The sequence below is a fragment of the Chrysochloris asiatica genome, unplaced genomic scaffold (assembly GCF_000296735.1).
Source record: "Chrysochloris asiatica unplaced genomic scaffold, ChrAsi1.0 scaffold00191, whole genome shotgun sequence".
NCBI lineage: Eukaryota > Metazoa > Chordata > Mammalia > Afrosoricida > Chrysochloridae > Chrysochloris > Chrysochloris asiatica.
Window position 1 is genome coordinate 3,252,184 of NW_006408709.1, and position 21,194 is coordinate 3,273,377.

The window sequence follows — 21,194 nt, forward strand, 5'->3', positions numbered from 1 at the left end:
ATATCCTGTGCCCACTTTTTAATTGGGTTATTTGTCTTTTTCTTGTAGAGGTGTTGCAGTTTCCTGTATATTCTAGAAATGAGTCCCTTGTCTGATATGTCGTGCATGCCTTTTTAATGTGCATATTATTTGCCAGAATGCCTTAGAGTTATTGATTAGAGGTATGAGGACAACTTAATGAATTAAAACTTTATCTGAATGACTAACATATGTTAGTTCTCATAAGTTGTTTTTCTTGAAAATTGTCCAGGTAACCTTACTGCTCTAAGGCTTGTCTGTGTTATATATGTTCAGTGGAATGGTAGAAGAAAACAAGTAGAGCTACTGTATAAATTTTTTTTGACAAAACCAACATTTTACCTGTGGACCAAAAAGTGCCAGATGTTGTTCAGTGCCATAGAGTTAGTTCTGACTCATAGTAGCCTGGTACAGGGTTTCCGAGGAGCAACTGGTAGGTTTGAACTGCTGACCTTATGTTTAGTAGTCCAGTGTTTACCGTGCAATGCCACAACAGATCACCTTTAAAACGTTATTTACAGAAGTGGCTAAAAGACTCTTATTAGTCCCTTATATGTTTCTGAGATTCTTTACTTCCTTTGGTTTCTGTATTCAGTATTCAAATGCTTTTATTGTATTCTAATATATCTGCCTTAAGATATAATAAAATTGGTTGTAAATATAGAAAGTTAGATCTTTTACTTTTGACTTTTTATACAGTTTTAATAAACTACACATTTTAAAAATATTACTTATTTTCTCAAGTTATATTCCATGCATTCCATACAAAATGTACAGTTTGCTAATACTGAAACTGTCTGAACATATATTCTGTTGCAACAGTTATTTGTTGTTTTTAAGTGCTTTCGAGTCTATACTGACTCATAGTGATCCTGCATAGGGATTTCAAGAAGAGACTGGTGAGTTTGAACCACCAACCTTGTGTTTCAAACCAAACTTGCGGACCAGTGTTTTATCCCATAGTGCCACACCAAGACTCCTGCAACAGTGACATTGATGATTAATTGATAGTGGATTCTTTTAGTTCTAGATTATTTGAGACTGGGCTATTTAGTAGAGTTGATTTTGAGAAAGGGGATAAGGAACTGACTCAGTAGCATACAACAATACTCCCAGAATTTGGAACCTGGAATAATAAAACTAGCAGACAGCTTTAAAGAAACAATCAGCAGAGGCCAGAAGATGAGCTGTATGATAAGCACTTGACTGCTATTTATGATGTTGGCAGTTGAAACCCACCAACCACTCTTTGGAAACCGTATACAAGGTCACTATAATAAGTCAGAACTGACTCAGTGGCACTTTACTGAAGAAGTAAAAATGCTGATACTTAAAATTTTTCTTTGTATCTTCTCTTATCCTCATGTCTTGAACAAATGCTGGGGAGTCATCAGAATGATTTTGTAGTTACCGTCCTTGTTCCCTCTTATTACTCTTCCCCATCACCATCACTTTCTCCTCACTAGGTAGTTCAGTGACACTGGGATTTCCAGGAACAAAAATCCTGGAATGCGACTATGGGGAGTTAAAATGTCTCTTCTCTCTCCCTTGGGAATACTGCTCTTCTTTTCTGTTCCCCTTTCCCCACTATTGGTGTGGCCATGAAGGATACATACTGGGCAGCTAACTGCTAAGATATTCAGTTCAAACCCAACAGCTGCTCCTCAGAAATCCTATGAATTGGAATTGACTAGGCAAAGCATTTAAAAACAACAACAGTTTTTGAATTGGATTCTTAGTGTGGTGCCATAGGACCGCTAACTCCAAGATCAATAGTTCAAACCTACCAAGAACTCACAGAAACCTAATACAGGGTTGCTGTGACTTGGAACTGACTCAGCAGCATGCAATGACAACAGAGAAGATTGGGTTATTGAAAAATGTGGAGCTAAATTTGAGATGTGGGAGAATCAGGAATGAATGGTGTGACTGTGGAATGTATCACAAGAGTGTAATAGGGAAAGAGAAAAAAAGAAGAGAGATGTTACTAGTTGTAGCAAGGTAAAAGATTTTCTGGGCAGATTAGCTATAGTCTCTTCCTACTTAACCTGTAAGTCAGTAAGTGGCTGTAGCATTTTGAAGAATGGAAGAACAAGTTTTCTTAATTCACTTAATTAATTTATATAGTCGTTTAAGAATGAGAAAATAATTGTTATGTGTATGAAAATATTTTTCTTAAATCTAAAAACACTGCATATATATATATATTTTTTTTTTTCCTCTCCAAGTGCTTTGTTTTGACTTCTTTAAACCATCACTTTGCAATATAGTTAAAAAGAAAAAAAAAAAAAAAAAAGCATAACACCACGTGGTTCTGACAGTTTTGAGTGGATTGCATTTACAAGAAAAACAGTACACAGACTCTTTTTATTACATAAATATTTTTGTAGTAAGAAACTGGCCCTCTGGATGATATACTAAGAAAAAAATGATTGCTAAATACTGTAGCCATTGGCTCAAAATTCCACTTTTTATTTTTATATTCTTAAGCTTATATTTTCATCTGAACATTGACTCTATAAAGTTCAGCATTTTAAAAACATTCCTTCCATTAATTCATATGGATTTTTATAGAAGTGACCCATATAAAAATATTTTTTAATATTCTTTTCCATCCTTGTCCTTGGTAGGTGGACCAAGCAGATCAAAACAAAGATTAGTGCCTAAAATAGCATTTTCTCTCTCAGTTGCTTTTTTTTTTTTTTTTTTTTTAATATATGCTGATATTCATCCAGTTATTTTTTAATGCAATTTTGAATGTTTCTTAATTAGAATGTTAAAGACATTTTGTTTTCTTCAAATTCATACCCAGAGTCTTTCATAAAGATAGAGATCTTCCCTCTGCTCCCACAATAAGATTTTTTAATGTGATAGGAAAATACCTGAAAGACGTTTCTCATTATTTATATAAAAAAGCTAAAATCGCTTCACTGCTAAATCATTTATTCACTTGTTATCCTCATTTTAAGGGATATAATCCTTGAAGAATACCACTTTGTAAGTTTGAAACTTGCTTAACTGTAATAAAGAACAAGTCTCAAAATAAACAAAAGCAATATTCGTTTCTAAGATGACTATTTCAATTACTTTGACAACTGAAAATGTTTTTTTTGTTTTTTTTTATGTAGAAGATTTGAATGAATAATCTGGTATATCAGATAAAGTATACTGCCAATTCTCTGGCATTAAAATAGCTTCAGCATTAAAAATATTGCAGAAATGATTCATCCACACCCTTAAGCAAAATTGTGTATCACTAGTTGCCTTTTTTTTGTCATACTTGAAGGACAGCTAATCACATTAAAGAGAGAATCATACAACGACACAAACCAATGTGTATGTATTTCTGTAAAAGGTTTCTATATAACTCACTTTTCAACCCTAAGTCTTTTCTGATTTAAATTGTATAAAAATAAGTCTGCATTGAGTATAATAGTTTGTTACCATGTAAAGAATACTAAATGGTGAATCAAACTTTTAGATAGGCAAATTAGAGAACGTGTTTAACAATAATTATTGCTGCCTGATAACTATTTATCTGATACTACGCATAGATGCTAAGGAGTTCTGGTAGCGTAGTGGTTGCGAATCGGGCTGTGAATTGCAAGGTTAGCAGTTCGAAACTACCAGCTGTTCCGCGGGAGAAAGATGAAGCTTTCTGCTCCCGTAAAGATTTACATCCTCGGAAACACTGTACAGGGTCGCTATGAGTCAGAACAGACTCCACGGCACATACCATCATCACATCCAGCATAGATGCTAGTTTCCCATTGATGAGCAAGACAAGCCTTTTCCTTGCCCTCATGGAGCGTGTGGTTAATGTGTTGTTGTTGAGTGCCATCGAGTTGGTTCTGACCCATAGCGACCCTGGATAGGGTTTCCGAGGAGCAGCTGGTAAGCTTGAACAGCCGACCTTGCAGTTCAAACGGCTTTGCAATCCGATGCATTAACCCACAGCGCCATACCAGGACTCCACAGTTAATCTCTGTCAAATCTCTTTAAGTTCTGTGATGTGGTTTCTTGTAAATAAAGTGAGCATCCTGATCATAATAATCATGGTGATAATGATGAAGTTTACTGAATCCTGCTATATGCTTTACTATGGTAGGAGCTTTTCTTGTATTATTTTATTTTAAGCCTTGTAACAATGTAATGAGGTGGGAACTATTATTAAACTCATATTCAGGAAGAAAATTAAGATTAGAGGATAAATAACTGGTCTATGACCTTATGGTAACTAGTTGTTGACAGAGGCCAGATTTTAACCAAAGTATCTCAGAAAATGCTTGCAGCCCTTTATTTATTCCTGCCTTCTTCCTTTCTTCACGGTTCATTCTACAAATACTTATTGAGTACCAGTTACTTTCAGGCACTATCCTCCATTCTGAGTGTATAGTCATAAAAATAGACCCAGAGGGAGGTAAGAAGTATGATGAGAAGTACAGTGTTAAATAAGGTGTTCATTGAAGAAGTGATATTTGGAGAGATGAATCAGGTGTATATTTGGGTAAAAATAATTCAGATAGAGAATCAGTAAACATGGAGGAGTACTCTTATGTCAAGCCAACAGCAAAGAGGCCACTTTTACTGGAGAAGCAGCAAAAAGGGGGAGAGTTGTAGATAGAAAGGGTCAAAAACAAAACTGGGGAACCAGTTCCTATAAAGTCCTTCCAGGTTGTTTATAAATGCTTTGACTTTTACTCAGAGTTAGAGAATTTTGCACAGAAGAGTGATGTATGTGATTTATATTTCAAAATGATCACAAACACAATAATGAAAAGAGACTTTGTTGAGAAGAGGCTCTACCTTTTATTTTTGCTGTCTGTATTCTGTTCTCAAGTCTGTGGTCTACCTAATCATATTTCTGTAAAAAGATTAAGATCCTGCGTGTTTGCTATTAGATGACAAGGATTGACCTACACAACATAGCTTTAAAAGTATCCAAGAACATTTTGAAAGTTTATTAAATGATGGGTTGGTATGGTATAGATTGTTGCTATTCTCCACATAATTTATTTTCATTTTATTCATATTTTCAGCCTTGGGGTTCTATTTTACGGAATTGGAATTTCTTAGCTGTAACACATCCAGGTTACATGGCATTTCTCACATATGATGAAGTGAAAGCACGACTACAGAAATACAGCACTAAACCTGGAAGGTAAGACTTTTTAGCAGGAACATTATGCCATATACCTAAGGATTAAAACCCTACGTGGTCATTCCTAAGTAAATCAGTAAAGCCCATAGGGGGAAATAATACTAATAATCCAAAATGCTACTCCTTAATTGGATTCTTTGATATATTGTGCTTATTCCTAAGCCTATCGTTCATAAAGTGAAAGGGAGTGTGGTATATTTGTGTGATGAATTTAAAGGACTGCTAAAGCTCTGAATTCTGAATTTCTAGTTGGAGTAGGTCATTAACATATTGACTATTTATAAGACATCCATTATTTATCCTGGTGTGAGACTGTAGGAACTGCTATCTTCAAGGTTGGCAGATCAAACCTACCAGCTGCTCCTCCAAAACCATATGCAGGATCACTATGAGTCAGAATCTACTTGATGGCACTTAGCAATAATAGCAACAAAAATAATAGCAACACAGTTTGTACATGAAATCATAATGATATGTTTGAATACATGAATTTGATGCTAAAAACAAATCAGTTTTATGATTATCCTTTATAGTATTTTCAAGACATACTTAGTTTGATTCTTTGATAAACATATTTAAGTATAGAATGTATCTAATTGTTAAAAGCCTAACCAATTTCTTGTCTGCAGTTTTTGTTCATAATACTTGATGCTTTAGAATGTATTTTCCAAATGATGAAACTGAGCAAGACTCAAAGAGATTGACTGGTTAACCTTTCTAGTTTTAACAATTTTACAAGAAATTGTACCTTATTAATAGAAATTAGGAGTCCTGCTGTGGCACTACTTGTTAATGCGATGGACTGCAAGGTCAATTTGAACTTCAAGGTCGGCAGTTCAAGCTCACCATTTGCTCCTCAGAAAACCTATACAGGGTCGCTATGAGTGGGTACCAACTTGAAGGCACTAACAACAAACAATAATAGCAGTTAGGAGTTCTTGTATGTAGGATAAGCACTAGACTGCTGGCCACAAGATTGGCAGCTCAAAGCCATTCTTTGGAAAACCCTGTATGGGGTCCATTTGACTTTTATCTGACTCAACAGCACTAAACAACAACAATAGTAGCAATTCTGGGACCAGAACATGCTGATTCCTTGGATCAGTACATTTTCCCTATATCCCACCTAGAAATATAGTAGGTACAGAGTACTCACATTATGTGATGGGACCTGCATTGTGGCAGTCAGTTTGTTGGATATAGTTGTAATCATAGTAGAAACTTAATCTTTGATTGTTCACATTTTTAGTAGGAGAGGCCATTCCAGTGCCTATTGTTAAGTGTCATCAAGTCAGTTCCAACTCATAATTGGCCTTGTATAGGGTTTCCAAGGAGTAATTTGTGGATTTGAACCACTGATCTTGTGTTTCAAACCAAACTTAGGGTCCAGTGCTTATCCTGTAGTACAAGGACTTCATTTAGTACACTGTTATTTTTTTAGACAATTCGTTTTAGGAGTGAATTTTATCTTCTAAAATCTACCTTGTTTCTTAAGGGAGAAAGACAGACTTTCTACTCCTAACAAAGATTTACAGCCTAGGAAATGCTATAAAGGGTTGAACTGACTTGACAACACTTAACAACAACAGCAACCTTGTTCATAACTTTTTTTTGTTAATGGGGTTTGTTTTATAAGCCAATAGTGTTGATTACTTTGTTTTGTTTTTTTCTAGTACACTGAAAATTTTTATCTTTTTTCCTTTGTTGTGTTTAACAAACTATATTGTGATACTGTAGGATAAGCACTAGACTGCTGACCAAAAGATTGGCGATTCAAACCCACCAGCCACTCTTCAGAACCTCTATCAAGGGTCGCTGTGTGTTGGAACCAATTTGACAGCAGTTAACAGTAACAACATGACATGATACATGAGGGGGACTAAAAAATTTGTACAGAGCTCTGGTAGCATAATGGTTACAATTTGGGCTGTTAACTTCAAGCAGTTTGAAAATAACAGCCATTCCACAGGAGAAAGATAAGGCTTTCTGCACCTGTAAAGATTTATAGCCTCTGAAACCTTATAACAGGGTCACTATGAGTCGGAACTGACTCCACAGCTCATAACCACTACCAAAAAAGTGTGTTGGTGTTATTGTTAAGTGCCATCGAGTTGGTTCCAACCCATAGCGACCCTGTATTAGGTTTCCAAGGAGTGGCTGGTGAGCTTGAACCACCGACCTTGAGGTTCAAACAGACTTTGTAGTCCAGCACTTTAACCCAATGTCAAATCTGTTCTTGACGCGATTTGTAAATTCAGGTGGGATATATTCATGCTCATATTTTAGTTCTTGTGAACTTGTTTTAGTTTTCTTCAGCTTCCTCCTGAACTTGTATATGAGCAACTGATGGGGACTGTTTGTTACACTGTTTGTCCTCACCTTGTTTTAACTGATGATATTGAGCCTTTTCTACTGTTTCTTCCCACAGAATGTAACCGGTTCTATTTCTCTTATTTCACCCAGTAAGGTCCATGTATTTAGTCATCTTTTATGCTGTTTAAAAAAGATACTTACAATGAGGAAGTCATTGGTCTTAACAAAATTCTGTCATGTGATCTCCAACATCATTTCATACCAAGACCAAAATTTCCACCTACTGATCCTATTATGAATGAAACCTTTGTATCCCAAATCACCAGTAATTATCAGTACATTTTGATTGCATGTTTGATCAATTTCAGACTGAAGAAATTGGTAGAATTCTTAAATTTATCATTGGCTTTGGTGTTTAGTGCTTAAATTTGAATTACAGCAGTATTAGCTGGTCTTCCTTGTAGGTGTATGCATATTATCCTATCACAGAGTACATTATACTCCAAGATAGATCTTGAAATGTTCTTTTTGATGATGAATGTGATGTCATTCCTCTTAATTTGTCACAATTGTCAGTTTAAAAATGGCCAATAACAGTTCATTTCAGCTCACTAATGCTTGTGATATCTATCTTTATGTATTCCATTTCATTTTTGATAACTTCTCATTTTTTTAGATTCATACTTTGATCATCCCACGTTCCATTTATTATTTAATATTTACAGCTATTTCTCCTCATTTTGAGCTGTGCCTACTAGCACTTTCATACACAGTACTCCTGGTGGTGATAGTGATAAATCGCTGGATAGATCACAATTTCATTTTTTTTCCCCCTTATCCTTGAGTAGTATAAATGATAAAACAGTCATGAATGCCTCTTTTACAAGTACATAAATGGAATTCTTAAAACTTGAAACTAATCCACTGCTATAGAGTCAATTACTGCTCTTAGTGAGCATATAGGACAGAGTAGAACCATTGGATTTGTAGGACAGTATGTCTTTACAGAAACACACTGCCACCTCTTTCACCTGTTGATCTATTGGTAGGTTCAGATCACTAAACAACAGCAAAGTGCCAAAAAACTACTGCCATTGGTTCTGGTAGCATAGTGGTTACGAACCGGGCTGCTAATCTCACGGTCAGCAGTTCGAAACAACCAGCTGTCCCACGGGAGAAAGATGAGGTGTTCTGCTCCTGTACAGGGTCGCTGTGAGTCAGAACCGACTCCACGGCACATAACCACCACTGACTCAATAAAAACTCTGTAGGAAATAGAGCTGCCTGATAGGGTTTCCCAGGCCGTAATCTTTACAGAAGCCCCAGACTCATTGTGTGTGTGTGTGTGTGTGTGTGTAGTTCTTCGTGGCTGTGGCATGCTGACCATTTGATTAGTAGCCATCAGAGTTTTAAATGGTACTGCAGTAGTGTTAAACAAGTTAAAAGATTGACATTTATATCAGGACTTCTTAATGATTTTTTTTTTCTTTTCCTTTTTTGTTAATAAAAAAACATGACAAAATTGTTCAGCAGTTAGCATATATTTGGAATATGATTAAACATTATTTTCTCATGTTTTTCAGCTACATTTTTCGGTTAAGCTGCACTCGATTGGGACAGTGGGCCATTGGCTATGTGACAGGGGATGGCAACATCTTGCAGACCATACCTCATAATAAGCCCTTATTCCAAGCCCTGATTGATGGTAGCAGAGAAGGATTGTAAGTATGAGAAATGTGAGAATCAAGGTGTTTATTGCTCACAAATTTGAAAAATCGATACTGCTGTGTGGTAGTGAGAATGTTTAGTAAGACTAATGATCTGTTTGTTTTTTATTTTCTACTTCAATACTAAGAAATGGATACTCTTTAGTTTTTATTATTCATTCTTAAAATAGGCATTTTAAAGTTACCTAATTATTTGAATGTAATATGTATTATAACAAATCAGTTACAACATCAAATTATAACAGGTTTTTTTTAGTAGGAAAAAAATTGGGACTTAAATGTAGTTCAAAAATAGTTTTAAAACTGTATGTATGTTATTGTGTGCCGTCTAGCTGATTCCTTTTCACAGTGACTCTATAGGACAGAGTAGCATTGCCCCCTAGGGTTTGCTCTAGGGTTGTGATCTTTATAGTAGTAGATGGCCAGGTCTTTTCTCCAGAGGAATGGCTGTCAGGTTCAAAGTGCTGACTTGTTGGGTAATAGCCAAGTCTTAACCATTACCTTACCTTAGGTAGATGAGAGGGCTTCAAAAAGTTCATGAGAAAACTCCATTGTCTTCTAATTCCATTTTTCTGCCAACTTTTTGAAGGTCCCATATGTATTAAGAGATAATTATGTCAAATATTTGATTTATCTTGCCTGTGTTGTTGTTATGGTTAGGTGCCATTGACTCAGTACTGACTCACTGTGACCATGTATAGGGTTGCCGAGGAGTGGCTAGTGAATTTGAACTGCCAGTCTTGCAGTTCAAACTGACCTTGGGGTCAACTGCTTATCCTATTGTGCCACACCAGGACTCTCTTGCTGTATACCATACAAATTTAATTTTATTTTGGTTTTTACTGATTGTACTAATTGTTGTTCTCTTCATCCTTTATTCCTTCACTCCTTTTGTTCCTTTTTCTTTGTATCTTTTTCCTTTTATCAACGCTAAAAAGAAATTGCAATATAAATTCCAGTATTTATATAGCAGTGGCAATGTTGAGTTTATATGCTGTTCATTTTGAAAAGTTAAAAATAAAGTTTACCTGCTTTGTTTCCTAGATTTTATACTGACATTTGTTTGCCACACGCAAAGCTAGGACCACATGATAGGTCCATTTGTGGTAAATATGTTTGGTTCTTCTCACAGTATACAATTTTTCCCATCCTTACTCTGAGTTTACATGTCACGTTATCACCCTAACTTCCTTTGCCTTATTGAACAACTCAAGGCCATAATGAGATCCAACTTACTGTTGCGTGGATTGTGATAGAAATCTAGCAAGAAAAAGTCTATTGGAGTTAGACAAGAGCAAATGATTTAAGCATTGCCTTTTCCAAAATAATTGGAAAATAAAACAAAAAATAGTGGTGGAATTTATGGGTAGAAATGTAAAATTTTTTTTTAACCTATGGGAGTCCTTGTGTGGTGCTGTAGGATAAAGCACTGGATTGAAAAGTCAGTTTGAACTACAAGGTTGATGGTTGAATCTCACTAGCTTCTCCTTGGAAACCCTTAGCTGTTCCTTGGAAATAGGGTCACTGTGAGTCACAACCGACTCAGTGACATTTAACAACAACAGTAACAACATCAATGGGCTTTTAACAAGTGACAGTTAAATATGAGGTGTATAGCAAACTATAGTACCAGATGGGTATTTCTTTTTGTTTATTTAAATTTTCATAAAGTTGCTTGCTGTTCTGAGTTATTTCTTGCTTCTATTATATCAAAGATTCCTATAGTTTAAAACTCACCATTATTGTAGGTTTTTTATTTGTAAGAAAATGTACTGTAGGGTTTTAATTCATAAATAGAGTGTGTGAATGGACAAATCTATAGATGAGTAATAGTGTATGATACAGTGTGAAAGATTTGAAGAATAAATTCAAGCCTCAACTTGCAATATTGAAGGATTTTTTGGGGGGACAAGATATTGGATGATAAAGAAAGCATCAGAAAAGATGCAAGGACTACAGAGTGTCACTGTGCAAAAAACAAATAGTTGATGTTCAGACATTTCAAGAGGTAGCATATGACCAAAACCCAATGATAGTCCAGAAAGAAGTCCAAGGTGCATTTAAGGCACTGGCAAAGAACAAGTCTCCAGCACAAGAGACACTGGTTCTTCCATACCAAAAGACTTGGCCAGTAGATTGGAAGAGATCCATATTTGTGTCCATTCCATGAAAGGTGACCCAGTGGAACACAGAAATCATCGGACAATATCATTAAAATCATCAGACAATATCATTTATATTGTATTGCTAGTAAAATTTTGCTAAAGAAAATTCAAAAACTGCTGCAATAATACATCAACAGGGAGCCTGCTCAAGGTTCAGGCCATATTCAGACAGGGATGTGGAATGAGGGATATCATTACAAAAGGAAGATGAATTTTGTCTGAGAGCATAGAATACCACACAGGTGCTTACCTGTGCTTTCTTGACTAGGAAAAGGCTTTTTATTATGTGGGTCATGACAAGCTATGGACAACATTGTGGAAAATGAATATTCCAGAACACTTAATTGCTCTCATGAGGAACCTATACATAGATCAAGAAGCAGTCGTTTGAACAGAATAATGGGAAACTAAATGGTTTAAGATTATAAAATACTTAACTGATGATGATCACAGACCACGGCATTGGGTATGGATTGCATCTCAATGTAAACAAAATAAAAATCCTCACCACTGGACCAATAAACAATATTGTTATCAATGGAGAATAAATTGAAGTTGTGAAAGACTTCATTTTTCTCTGATCAACCATCAATATTCATGGAAGCAGCAGTCAAGAAATCAATGATGTATTGCAAATCTACTGCACAACACCTCTTTTTTTTTTTTTTTTAAATGTTTTATTGTGAACTATGTGATAGTTTACATGGGAGAACATTAGCTGTACATTCATCCTGTCGTATATTGTTTCATTGCCATAGTTACAATCCCCTCCATGCATCATCAGTCAAACAAAGGGTACACCCTGCAAGCCTACCCCCTGTGTTGTCAGCACACAGCCCCTCTTCCTCTCCATGTCTAGAGTTCCCAGCCACTCCATCTCTCCAAGTAATCATCTCTGCCTCCAACTCTGGTGTCACTGTTGCTGTGGGTATGGTCCCGCACTACGCTCTTCTCCCTTGATGGTCCCAGGGACCTCCACTCCTAAACTGCAAAGTCAATCACTCCCCTCCTTTTGATACAAAATGTCTACCTTTACATTTCCAACCCTCACAGTCAGTCCTGTTAACAAATATTCACTATTGTACCACAATAGACCTATCCCCATCTCCTTTCATCAGCCCCACCCAGACAGATTGCACAACACCTCTTTGAAGTGTTCAAGAGCGAAGATGTCAATTTGAGGACTAAAGTGCAATTGACCAACCATGGTATTTTCAGTAACCTCTTATGCATGTGAAAGTTGGACAGTGAATAAGGAAGAGCTTAAAGGAATTGATGCCTTTGAGTTATGTTGTTCAAGTAGAATATTAGGGGTACCATTGACTGCCGGGAGACCCAAAAAGTCTGTGATGGAAAAGTAAAGCCAGAATTCTCCTTAGAAGCTGGGATGGCAAGTTTTCGCCTCTCATCTTTCAGACATATTATCAGGACGGGTCAGTCCCGCTGAAGGACATCATACTTGGTAAAGTGGAGGTTCAGTGAAAAAGAGGAAGTTCCCAAAGTTTGATTAGCACAGTGACAATAGCAATAAGCTAAAGAGTTGCAACAATTATAAGGTTGGTGCAGGATTGGGCAGTGCTTCATTCTGTGTGCATAAGGATGCTATGATATGGTACCAACTCAATGTCACCTAACAACAAAAATAGCATATTTTTAATAATACCATTAAATTATTTTTCAGTGTCACTAAAGGAATAAAACATTATGTTTTAATCAGTATAGCCTAGTCTGTGAACTCCTTTGTAAATTAGATATTAATGCTTACAGACATATGCATCTTTAAAGACTATTGGCTGTTGAATTTAAACTGTGTTAGATCTTTTTGAAATAGATTTTATTGTGTTAATTGATTTTCTTAAGATCAGGAACAATACTGTATCAGTTGGTACACCTGTAATGAAAAACAAAAACTAAACTAAAACCATTGCCATTGATTTAGTTCCTATTAATAGCCCTATGAATGCCCAACTGAAGAGGAATGGTGTTCCAATCATGTTCAAAAAGAACATAACAAGATCTGTCCTGAGGTACAATGCTGTCTGTGATAGGATAATATCCATGCTTCCACAGGGAAGACCATATAATACCACTATTATTCAAATTTCCAACCACTAAAGCCAGTGAGGATGAAATGGAAGAATTGTACCAACTTCTTCAATCTGATATTGATCAAACATGCAATCAAGGTATATTGATAATCACTGGTGATTGGAATGCAAAGGTTGGAAACAAAGAGGAAGGATCAGGATGGCCTTGGTGATAGAAATGATGCTGGTGATCACATGATAGTATTCTACAAAACCAATGATCTGTGTATTTCAAATACCTCTTTTAAACAGCATAAGAGATGACTATGCACATGCATCTCACCAGATGGAATACACAGAAATCAGATTGACTATATCTGTGGAAATAGAAGGTGGAAAAACTCCTTATCATCTGCCTAAACAAGGCCCGGGGCAGACTGTGGAACAGACCATCAATTGCTCATATGCACATTCAGACTGAAGCTGAACAAAATAAAATTAAGTCCACAAGAGTCAAAATATGACCGTGAATATATCCCACCTGAATTTACAGATCATCTGAAGAACAGATTTGATACATTAGACACTAAATATTGAAGACCAGATAAGTTATAGGATGACATCAAGAACATCATAAAGGAAGAAAGCAAAAAAGCATTAAGAAGACAACAAAGACGGAAAAGATTAAAATGGATGTCAGAAGAGACTCTGAAACTTCCTCTCCAGCGTAGAGATGCTAAAGCAAATGGAAGAAATGAGGCGGTCTAGGAGCTGAACAGAAAATATCAAATGTCAGCTCGAGAAGACAAAGTCAGATATTACAATGAAATGTACAGAGATGTGGAGTAAGAAAACCAAAAGGGAACAATACGTTCAACTTTTCTCAAGATGAGGGAACCAAAGAAAAAATTCAAGCCTCAACTTTTGTTATTGAAGGATTGTCTGGGTAAATTATTGAATGATTAAAAGAAGATGGAAGGAATACACAGAATCACTGTACCAAAAAGAAATGGTCAGTGTTCAACCGTTTCAAGAGGTAGCATATGATCAAGAACCAATGAGACTGAAGGAAGAAGTCCAAAGGGCATTGAAGGAATTGGCAAAGAACAAGACATTGGGAATTGATGGAATAAAAATGGAAATCTTTCAAAAAAGTGAGGAGGCACTGGAGCTACTCCGTCATCTGTGCCAAGAAATTTGGAAGACAAGTTTCTGGCCGACTGATTGGAAGAGGTCAGTTTTGTGCCCATTCCAAAGAGGTGACCAAATATAATGAGGAAATTATCGGACAGTCTCTTTGATATCCCATGCAAGTAAAGTTTTACTAAAGGTAATACAGAAACACCTGCAAGCATACATTGACAGAGAACTTCCAGAGGTTCAAAGTGGATACAGAAGAGGATATGTGATGAGGAACATCATTGCTGACATTAGATGGATCTTGGCTGAAAGAAGAGAATATCAGAAAGATGTTTACCTGTGCTTTATTGACTACGCAAAGACCTTCATTATGTGGATCATGACAACATTGCGAAGTATGATTATTCCAGAACACTTAATTGTGCTCATGAGGAACCCGTACGTAGACCAAAAGGCAATTGTTCAAACACAACATGGGAACACTGGTTTAAAATTAAGAAAGGTGTGTGATAGGGTTGTATTTTTTCATCATATTTACTCTATCTGTATGCTGAGCAAATAATCCGAGAAGCTAGAATATATGAAGAAAAACATGGCATCAGGATTGGAGGAAGACTTATGAACAACCTTCTATATGCAGATAATAAAACCATACATGCTGAAAGTGAAGAGGATTTAAAATACTTACTGATGAATATCAAAGACCACAGCCTTCGGTATGGATTCCATCTCAGTATAAAGAAGCAAAAATCCTTACCACTGGAACAATAAACCACATTCGTATAAATAGAGAAAATATTGAAATTGTCAAGGATTTTATTCTTGGATCAGCCATGGAACACTCATGGAAGCAGCAGTCAAGAAATAAAAAACAACGTATTGCGTTTGGCAAATCTGCTGCAAAAGACCTTTTTAAAATGTTGAAGAGCAAAGATGTCAACTTGAGGACTAAGGTGTGCCAGACCCAAGCCATGATTTTTTCAATAACTTCACATGCATTTGAAAGCTGGACAGTGAATAAGGAAGATCGTGGAAGAATTAATGCATTTGAGTTATGGTGTTTGAGAATATTGAAAGTAGCAGGGCTGTCAAAAGAACAAATAGGTCTGTGTTGGAAGAAGTCCAGCCAGAGTGCTCCTTGGAGGCCAGGATGGCCAGACTTCATCTCTTCATGCTTCAGACATCTTGTCAGGAGGGACCAATCACTAGAGAGGGATATCATGTTTGGCAAGGTGGATGGTCAGAGAAAAAGAGGAAGACCCCCAGCAAGATGGATTGGCAATATGACAGCATCATTGCTCTCAAGCATGGCAACAATTGTGATGTTAGCCCAGGACTAGGCAGTGTTTCATTCTGTTGTGTATAGGGTTGGTGTGAGTCAGTACTGACTCGATTGTACCTAACAACAACAATAGCCCTATAGGACAGAGTAGAACTGCCCCATAGGATTTCGGAGGTTGAAAATCTTTTCAAAAACAGACTGTAACACTTTTCTCTTGTGGAGAAGCTACCATCTGGGCCATCTTTCCTTTAGTTAATCCATGATTTAATGATATGAGTGTTAAAATTTATTTTGGTAACCAGTCAATACCTTTATACCCTGCATTGTCATTGAAAGGTGAGCATCATAGCGTAGTGGTTATGAATCAGGCTGCTAATCTCATGGTCAGCAGTTCGAAACTACCAGTTGTTCCGTAGGAGAAAGATGAGGCTTTCTGCTCTGGTAAAGATTGACAACCTCAGAAACCCTGTACAGGGTCACTATGAGTCGGAACCAACTCCACAGCACATAACAATAGTGGGATTGTCTTTGTATAGGCTAAACACATATTTTGAAGTATGATAAAATCTCTCTTTAAATATATATGTCATATATATTTTAAAATATGTATGTCATATATATTTAAATAGAGAAATTTATATTATTATTTCATATATTTTATAGTGATCATTTTAGGATATGGAACAAAAGTTTCTGAATACCTTTTGGTTACTTGTAACACCCTCGGAAACCCTGTACAGGGTCGCTATGGGTCGGAACCGACTCAACGGCACTTAACAACAACAACAACAATAGTATGTTTAGAATTTTATAAACCCTAACCATAATGACACATTGAAAATGTTTTGTATTAGATGTAGTAAACATCTTTTCTAAGTCTAAAAAAGAAAAAAATACAAACAGAAAAGATGATCTCATTATCATTTCAGAATTATCTGTTCTCTAAATTCATTTTTCTAGGTTTCCTTCGTAATTTCTAAGATTTGCTTCCTTTAAGTTTACTTAAGTGTTTGTAGACACTTCATTTAAGGAAATATAAATATTTTTGCTATTTCTTGGAGTAATAATTAATTACTTTTGTCTTTGAAAATATCTTTTCTATTACTATAGCCTTAATTTTTCCACGTATGCCATAGAAAATTATTTTTAAAAGTAACCCAAATTTAATGATTTGGAAAAAATCTGGCATTAACCTTGCCATTCATTTTTTATTTAAAGTAGGTAATTAGTGACATCTTGGTTGTCAATTTTGAAGATAATATCTGAATAAATGGTGAAACTGGTTTTTGCTACAACACGATAGTATTATTGCTACAAGTTATATTTCAAATTTCCGTTCTCTTATATAACGAATCCTGCATTTATATACCACTCTTTTAACTTGATTTGAAATCAATGAAACATGATATGATAATTTGTTATTTGTGATTTTAGTTCTGTTTTCTTTGCATGTTGTAATAATGGTGGTATAAATTGATTCAGTTAACTATAACCATTCTTTAGGTGAAACATATAATAATTGCAAATATGTGTATATCCCAAGTATTGTGAAATAGTACCTAAATGACTACTGAAATAATTTCAAGTTAGATAATTTAGAACACATATTAATAGCACTTAATTGAAAATTGTTTCTTAGATACGATGTATTAAATACATGATGTATTAGAATACAGAATATATTCATCAAGTGTTTTTTCATAGGAAAATTGATTTCTAGACTCTAAATATTAACATATGACTTGTGATGTTATGGGAATGGATAGAAAAGAGATTTTAGATATAACTGGCATGAAAAGTAAACATGAAAATATTTCTTAGAAATGAAATTACATAACCTTAAATGGTGTAATAATGTTTGTTTCAAAATCCAGCTATCTTTATCCTGATGGAAGGAGTTATAATCCTGATTTAACTGGATTATGTGAGCCCACACCACATGATCATATAAAAGTTACACAGGTAAGCGTAATTTCTGGAAAAGTACTTATGATAAATAATTATGTATAATACTTTCAAAATAAATGAACAATTCTTAGTTTTGGTATGGCACTATAACATAAGCACTAGACAAGGTTGGTTTGAACTGCAAGGTTGGCACTTCAAACTCCCCAGCTACTCCTTGGAAGTCCTATACAAGGTTCCTGTGAGTAAGAACCAACTCAACAGCAATTAACAGCAACACCTATAGTGTAGAGTCCTGGTGTAGTCAGAACTGACTTGATGGTATTTAACAACAACAACAGCACATACTATGGTTAAAACTATGCACAGATATTTAATGTAAAATATATTTCAGAAGTATAAGAGTTGTTGAAAAGAGATTGCATTATTTTCTCCAATTATTGGAACAAAGTGCTATTAGTCTTGAATTTAAAATAATTATGACATTTAAATGGGAGAGTTAGGTAGATAGAGGAGCAGAGAGCCTTACATTAAGAAAACTACTGAAACAGGTTACAGTAACTTTATATAACAGTTTTTGAAAGAGTCAAATAGGTAACTGAAGTTTATTAAAGGTAATAATAATTTTTTAAAATTAAGTCCATTGTTGTCAACGTCATGAGTGGGGACATAACTTGGTAAAGTCTTTCTTGATGTCAGTATGTTACTAATTTTTAAAATCCTTAATGAGTTTTTCAGTTGATTCAATATTCATTCCATATATTGACAAAGATCTGTGTACTAATGTATTTACTATAGGTGTTTTTCATGATGAAACATTGCACAATACCAAAATGTTCAATAGTAAGTTAAATTAACCATAGTATACTCATACTGAAGGAGCTCTGATAGCGTTGTTGTGTGCCGTGAAGTCGGTTCCGATTCATAGCGACCCTGCACAGGGTTTCTAAGGCTGTAAATCTTTACGGGAGCAGAATGCCTCCTCTTTCTCCCGCGGAACCGCTGGTAGTTTTAAAGGGCCTACCTTGAGGTTAGTAGCACAATTTGTAACCACTATGTTTCCAGAGCTCCTTAAAGTAGTATAGCGTAGTGGTTACAAATCGGGCTGCAAACCTCAAAGTCAGCAGTTAGAAACTACCAACTGTTCCAAGGTAGAAAGGTGAAGCTTTCTGCTCCCATAAAGATTTACAGCCTCGGAAAACCCTGTACAGGGTCTCTATGAGTCAGAACTATGACTCCACAGCACATAACAATAACTGCAGCAATATACTCATACTATTTTATATTATGAAAATATTCAAAGGAATGAGGTTGCTCTCTATATACATGACAAGTTCTGCATTTTTAAACAAGTTCAATTAATATAAAACTCTATTAAATATAATTCCTTTTTGTAAAATTTCCATTATGTAAAAATATGTATATTTATAAGAAACCATCTATACATGAGCATGCTATTCTTGCATTGGTGTGTGCCATCAAGTTAGTTCGGACTTATAATGACACTATACAGGGTTCCCAAGAACAACTGGTGGTTTTCAACTACTGAACTTGTTACTAGAAGCCAGGACCTATCCTACAGTGCCACACCAGGGCTCATATATGAACATATGCATGAATTTGAACATATACATGCTTTTTTTTTTTTTTTTTTTAATGTTGTGAATTATGTGATAGTTTACATGGGAGAACATTAGTTTTACATTCATCCTATCGTATATCATTTCATTGCCATGGTTACAGTCGCCTGCATGCATCATCAACCAACCAAAGAGTATACCCTACAAGCCTGCCACCCCCAGTCATCAGCACACAGCCCTTCTCCCTCTCTGTGTCTAAAGTCCCCACCTGCTTCATCTCTCCACTCATCATCTCTGCCTCCATCTCAGTCATTACTGCTTCTCTGGGTAGCGTCGCACTCTCCACTCTTCTCCCTTGATGGTCCCAGGGACCTCTGCTCCTAGACTGTATACAATCATTAAAAAAAAAATAATAAAACTAGGAACGTTTTTAACTCTGGAGAATTATAGTAGCGAGAGAAGGAAGGGAAACCTTTAATACTTCATTTTACATGCTATCTAATTTTAAAATCCTTTATAGTTTAAAGGATTCACAAGGAGTCCCAAGGTTGGTGGTTTGAGCTGACTAGTGACTCTGGAAGAAAGATGAAGCTTTCTGCTCCCTTAAGGATATATAGCTTTGGAAACCCTGTGTAGGGTTGTTGTGAGTCGGAACCAATTAGAGAACACTTAACAACACTAGTATTAAAAATAATAAATCTAAGGGAAATGTAGAAATAATAAGTGTTTTGAAAAATAATAGATAATTTCTAATTCTCTAGATTTTAGTCTTAATAGCCATGAAATGGGGAAGTTGGCTCTGTAGAATAAGCACTGGACTACTAACCACAAGGTTAGCAGCTCCTCTGGATTTGCGATTAAAACAATCATATAGTGAATCACAGTTTTCTGATATGTGTAAAAGGAAACCTATGAGAGGTAATTTCTCTTTATACCACTGTTAAAAAAAACAACAACAAATGTTTAACTATATAATTCACTATACATAATCATCTGGCTTATTCCTTAGGTTGTATTGAGTTCTGCATTTGTGATGTTAGTTTACTGTGACTTTAAAATAATTGTACATTAACTCTATGGGTACATATAACCATTATTTTTTTTCATGGAATACAATGATTTATAATCTATTTCAGATTAATTTTTTTCTATTTAGATCCATTCTTTCTTGCGTTTTTTCTTATTAATTTCATTAAAAAGTCTTTCCTGTACATACATACATGCATATATGCACATCATGATGGACTTATCTAGTATGTGTGTCTGTGTGTATATACACCTATTCCTCACTTAGAAACCTAGTTAGGTTTCAAAGAACAGGTTGTTGTGCAAAATTGGAGGATTTTTCCCCCCCCGTTTCAAACTATCAATTTATCTAATTATTTTTCTGTAGTAGATGTAGTTCTGGTGTGGTGCTATAGAATAAGCCCTGGCTTGCTAACCACAAGGTTAGTGGTTCAAAATCACCAGTCGCTCCTTGGAAACACCATGTTGTTGTCGTCAGGTGCCATTGAGTCGGAACCGACTCATAACGACCCCATGCACAGCAGAATGAAACAATGTCCAATCCTGGGCCAACCCCACCACCGCTGCCACACTTGACACCATCAATGATGCCACCTGGCTAATCCATCTCGTTGGGGGTCTTCCTCTTTTTCTCTGACCCCTCCATCTTACCCAGTATGACATCCTTCTCTAGCGACTGTTCTCTCCTGACAATATGTCCCAAGTATGAGAGACGAAGCTTAGCCAGCCTGGCCTCCAAGGAGCACTCTGGCTGCACTTCTTCCAAAATAGATCTATTGGTTCTTTTGGCAGTCCATGGCACTTTTAGTATTCTCCTCCAACACCACAACTCAAAGGCTTCAATTTTTCT

General features: G+C 35.8%; 1 protein-coding gene across 2 annotated transcripts in view; it reads left to right on the plus strand.

Annotated features, from left to right (window-relative positions):
• The window catches only part of CBLB (Cbl proto-oncogene B, E3 ubiquitin protein ligase), a 326,701-nt gene that overhangs the window by 182,310 nt on the left and 123,197 nt on the right, over positions 1 to 21,194 (plus strand). For both annotated transcript variants that reach the window (XM_006872287.1, XM_006872286.1), the window contains exons 5-7: positions 5,058 to 5,179; positions 9,076 to 9,213; positions 17,708 to 17,795. In XM_006872287.1, coding sequence (XP_006872349.1) covers positions 5,058 to 5,179; positions 9,076 to 9,213; positions 17,708 to 17,795 — 348 coding nt within the window. The remainder of the gene's footprint in view (positions 1 to 5,057; positions 5,180 to 9,075; positions 9,214 to 17,707; positions 17,796 to 21,194) is intronic.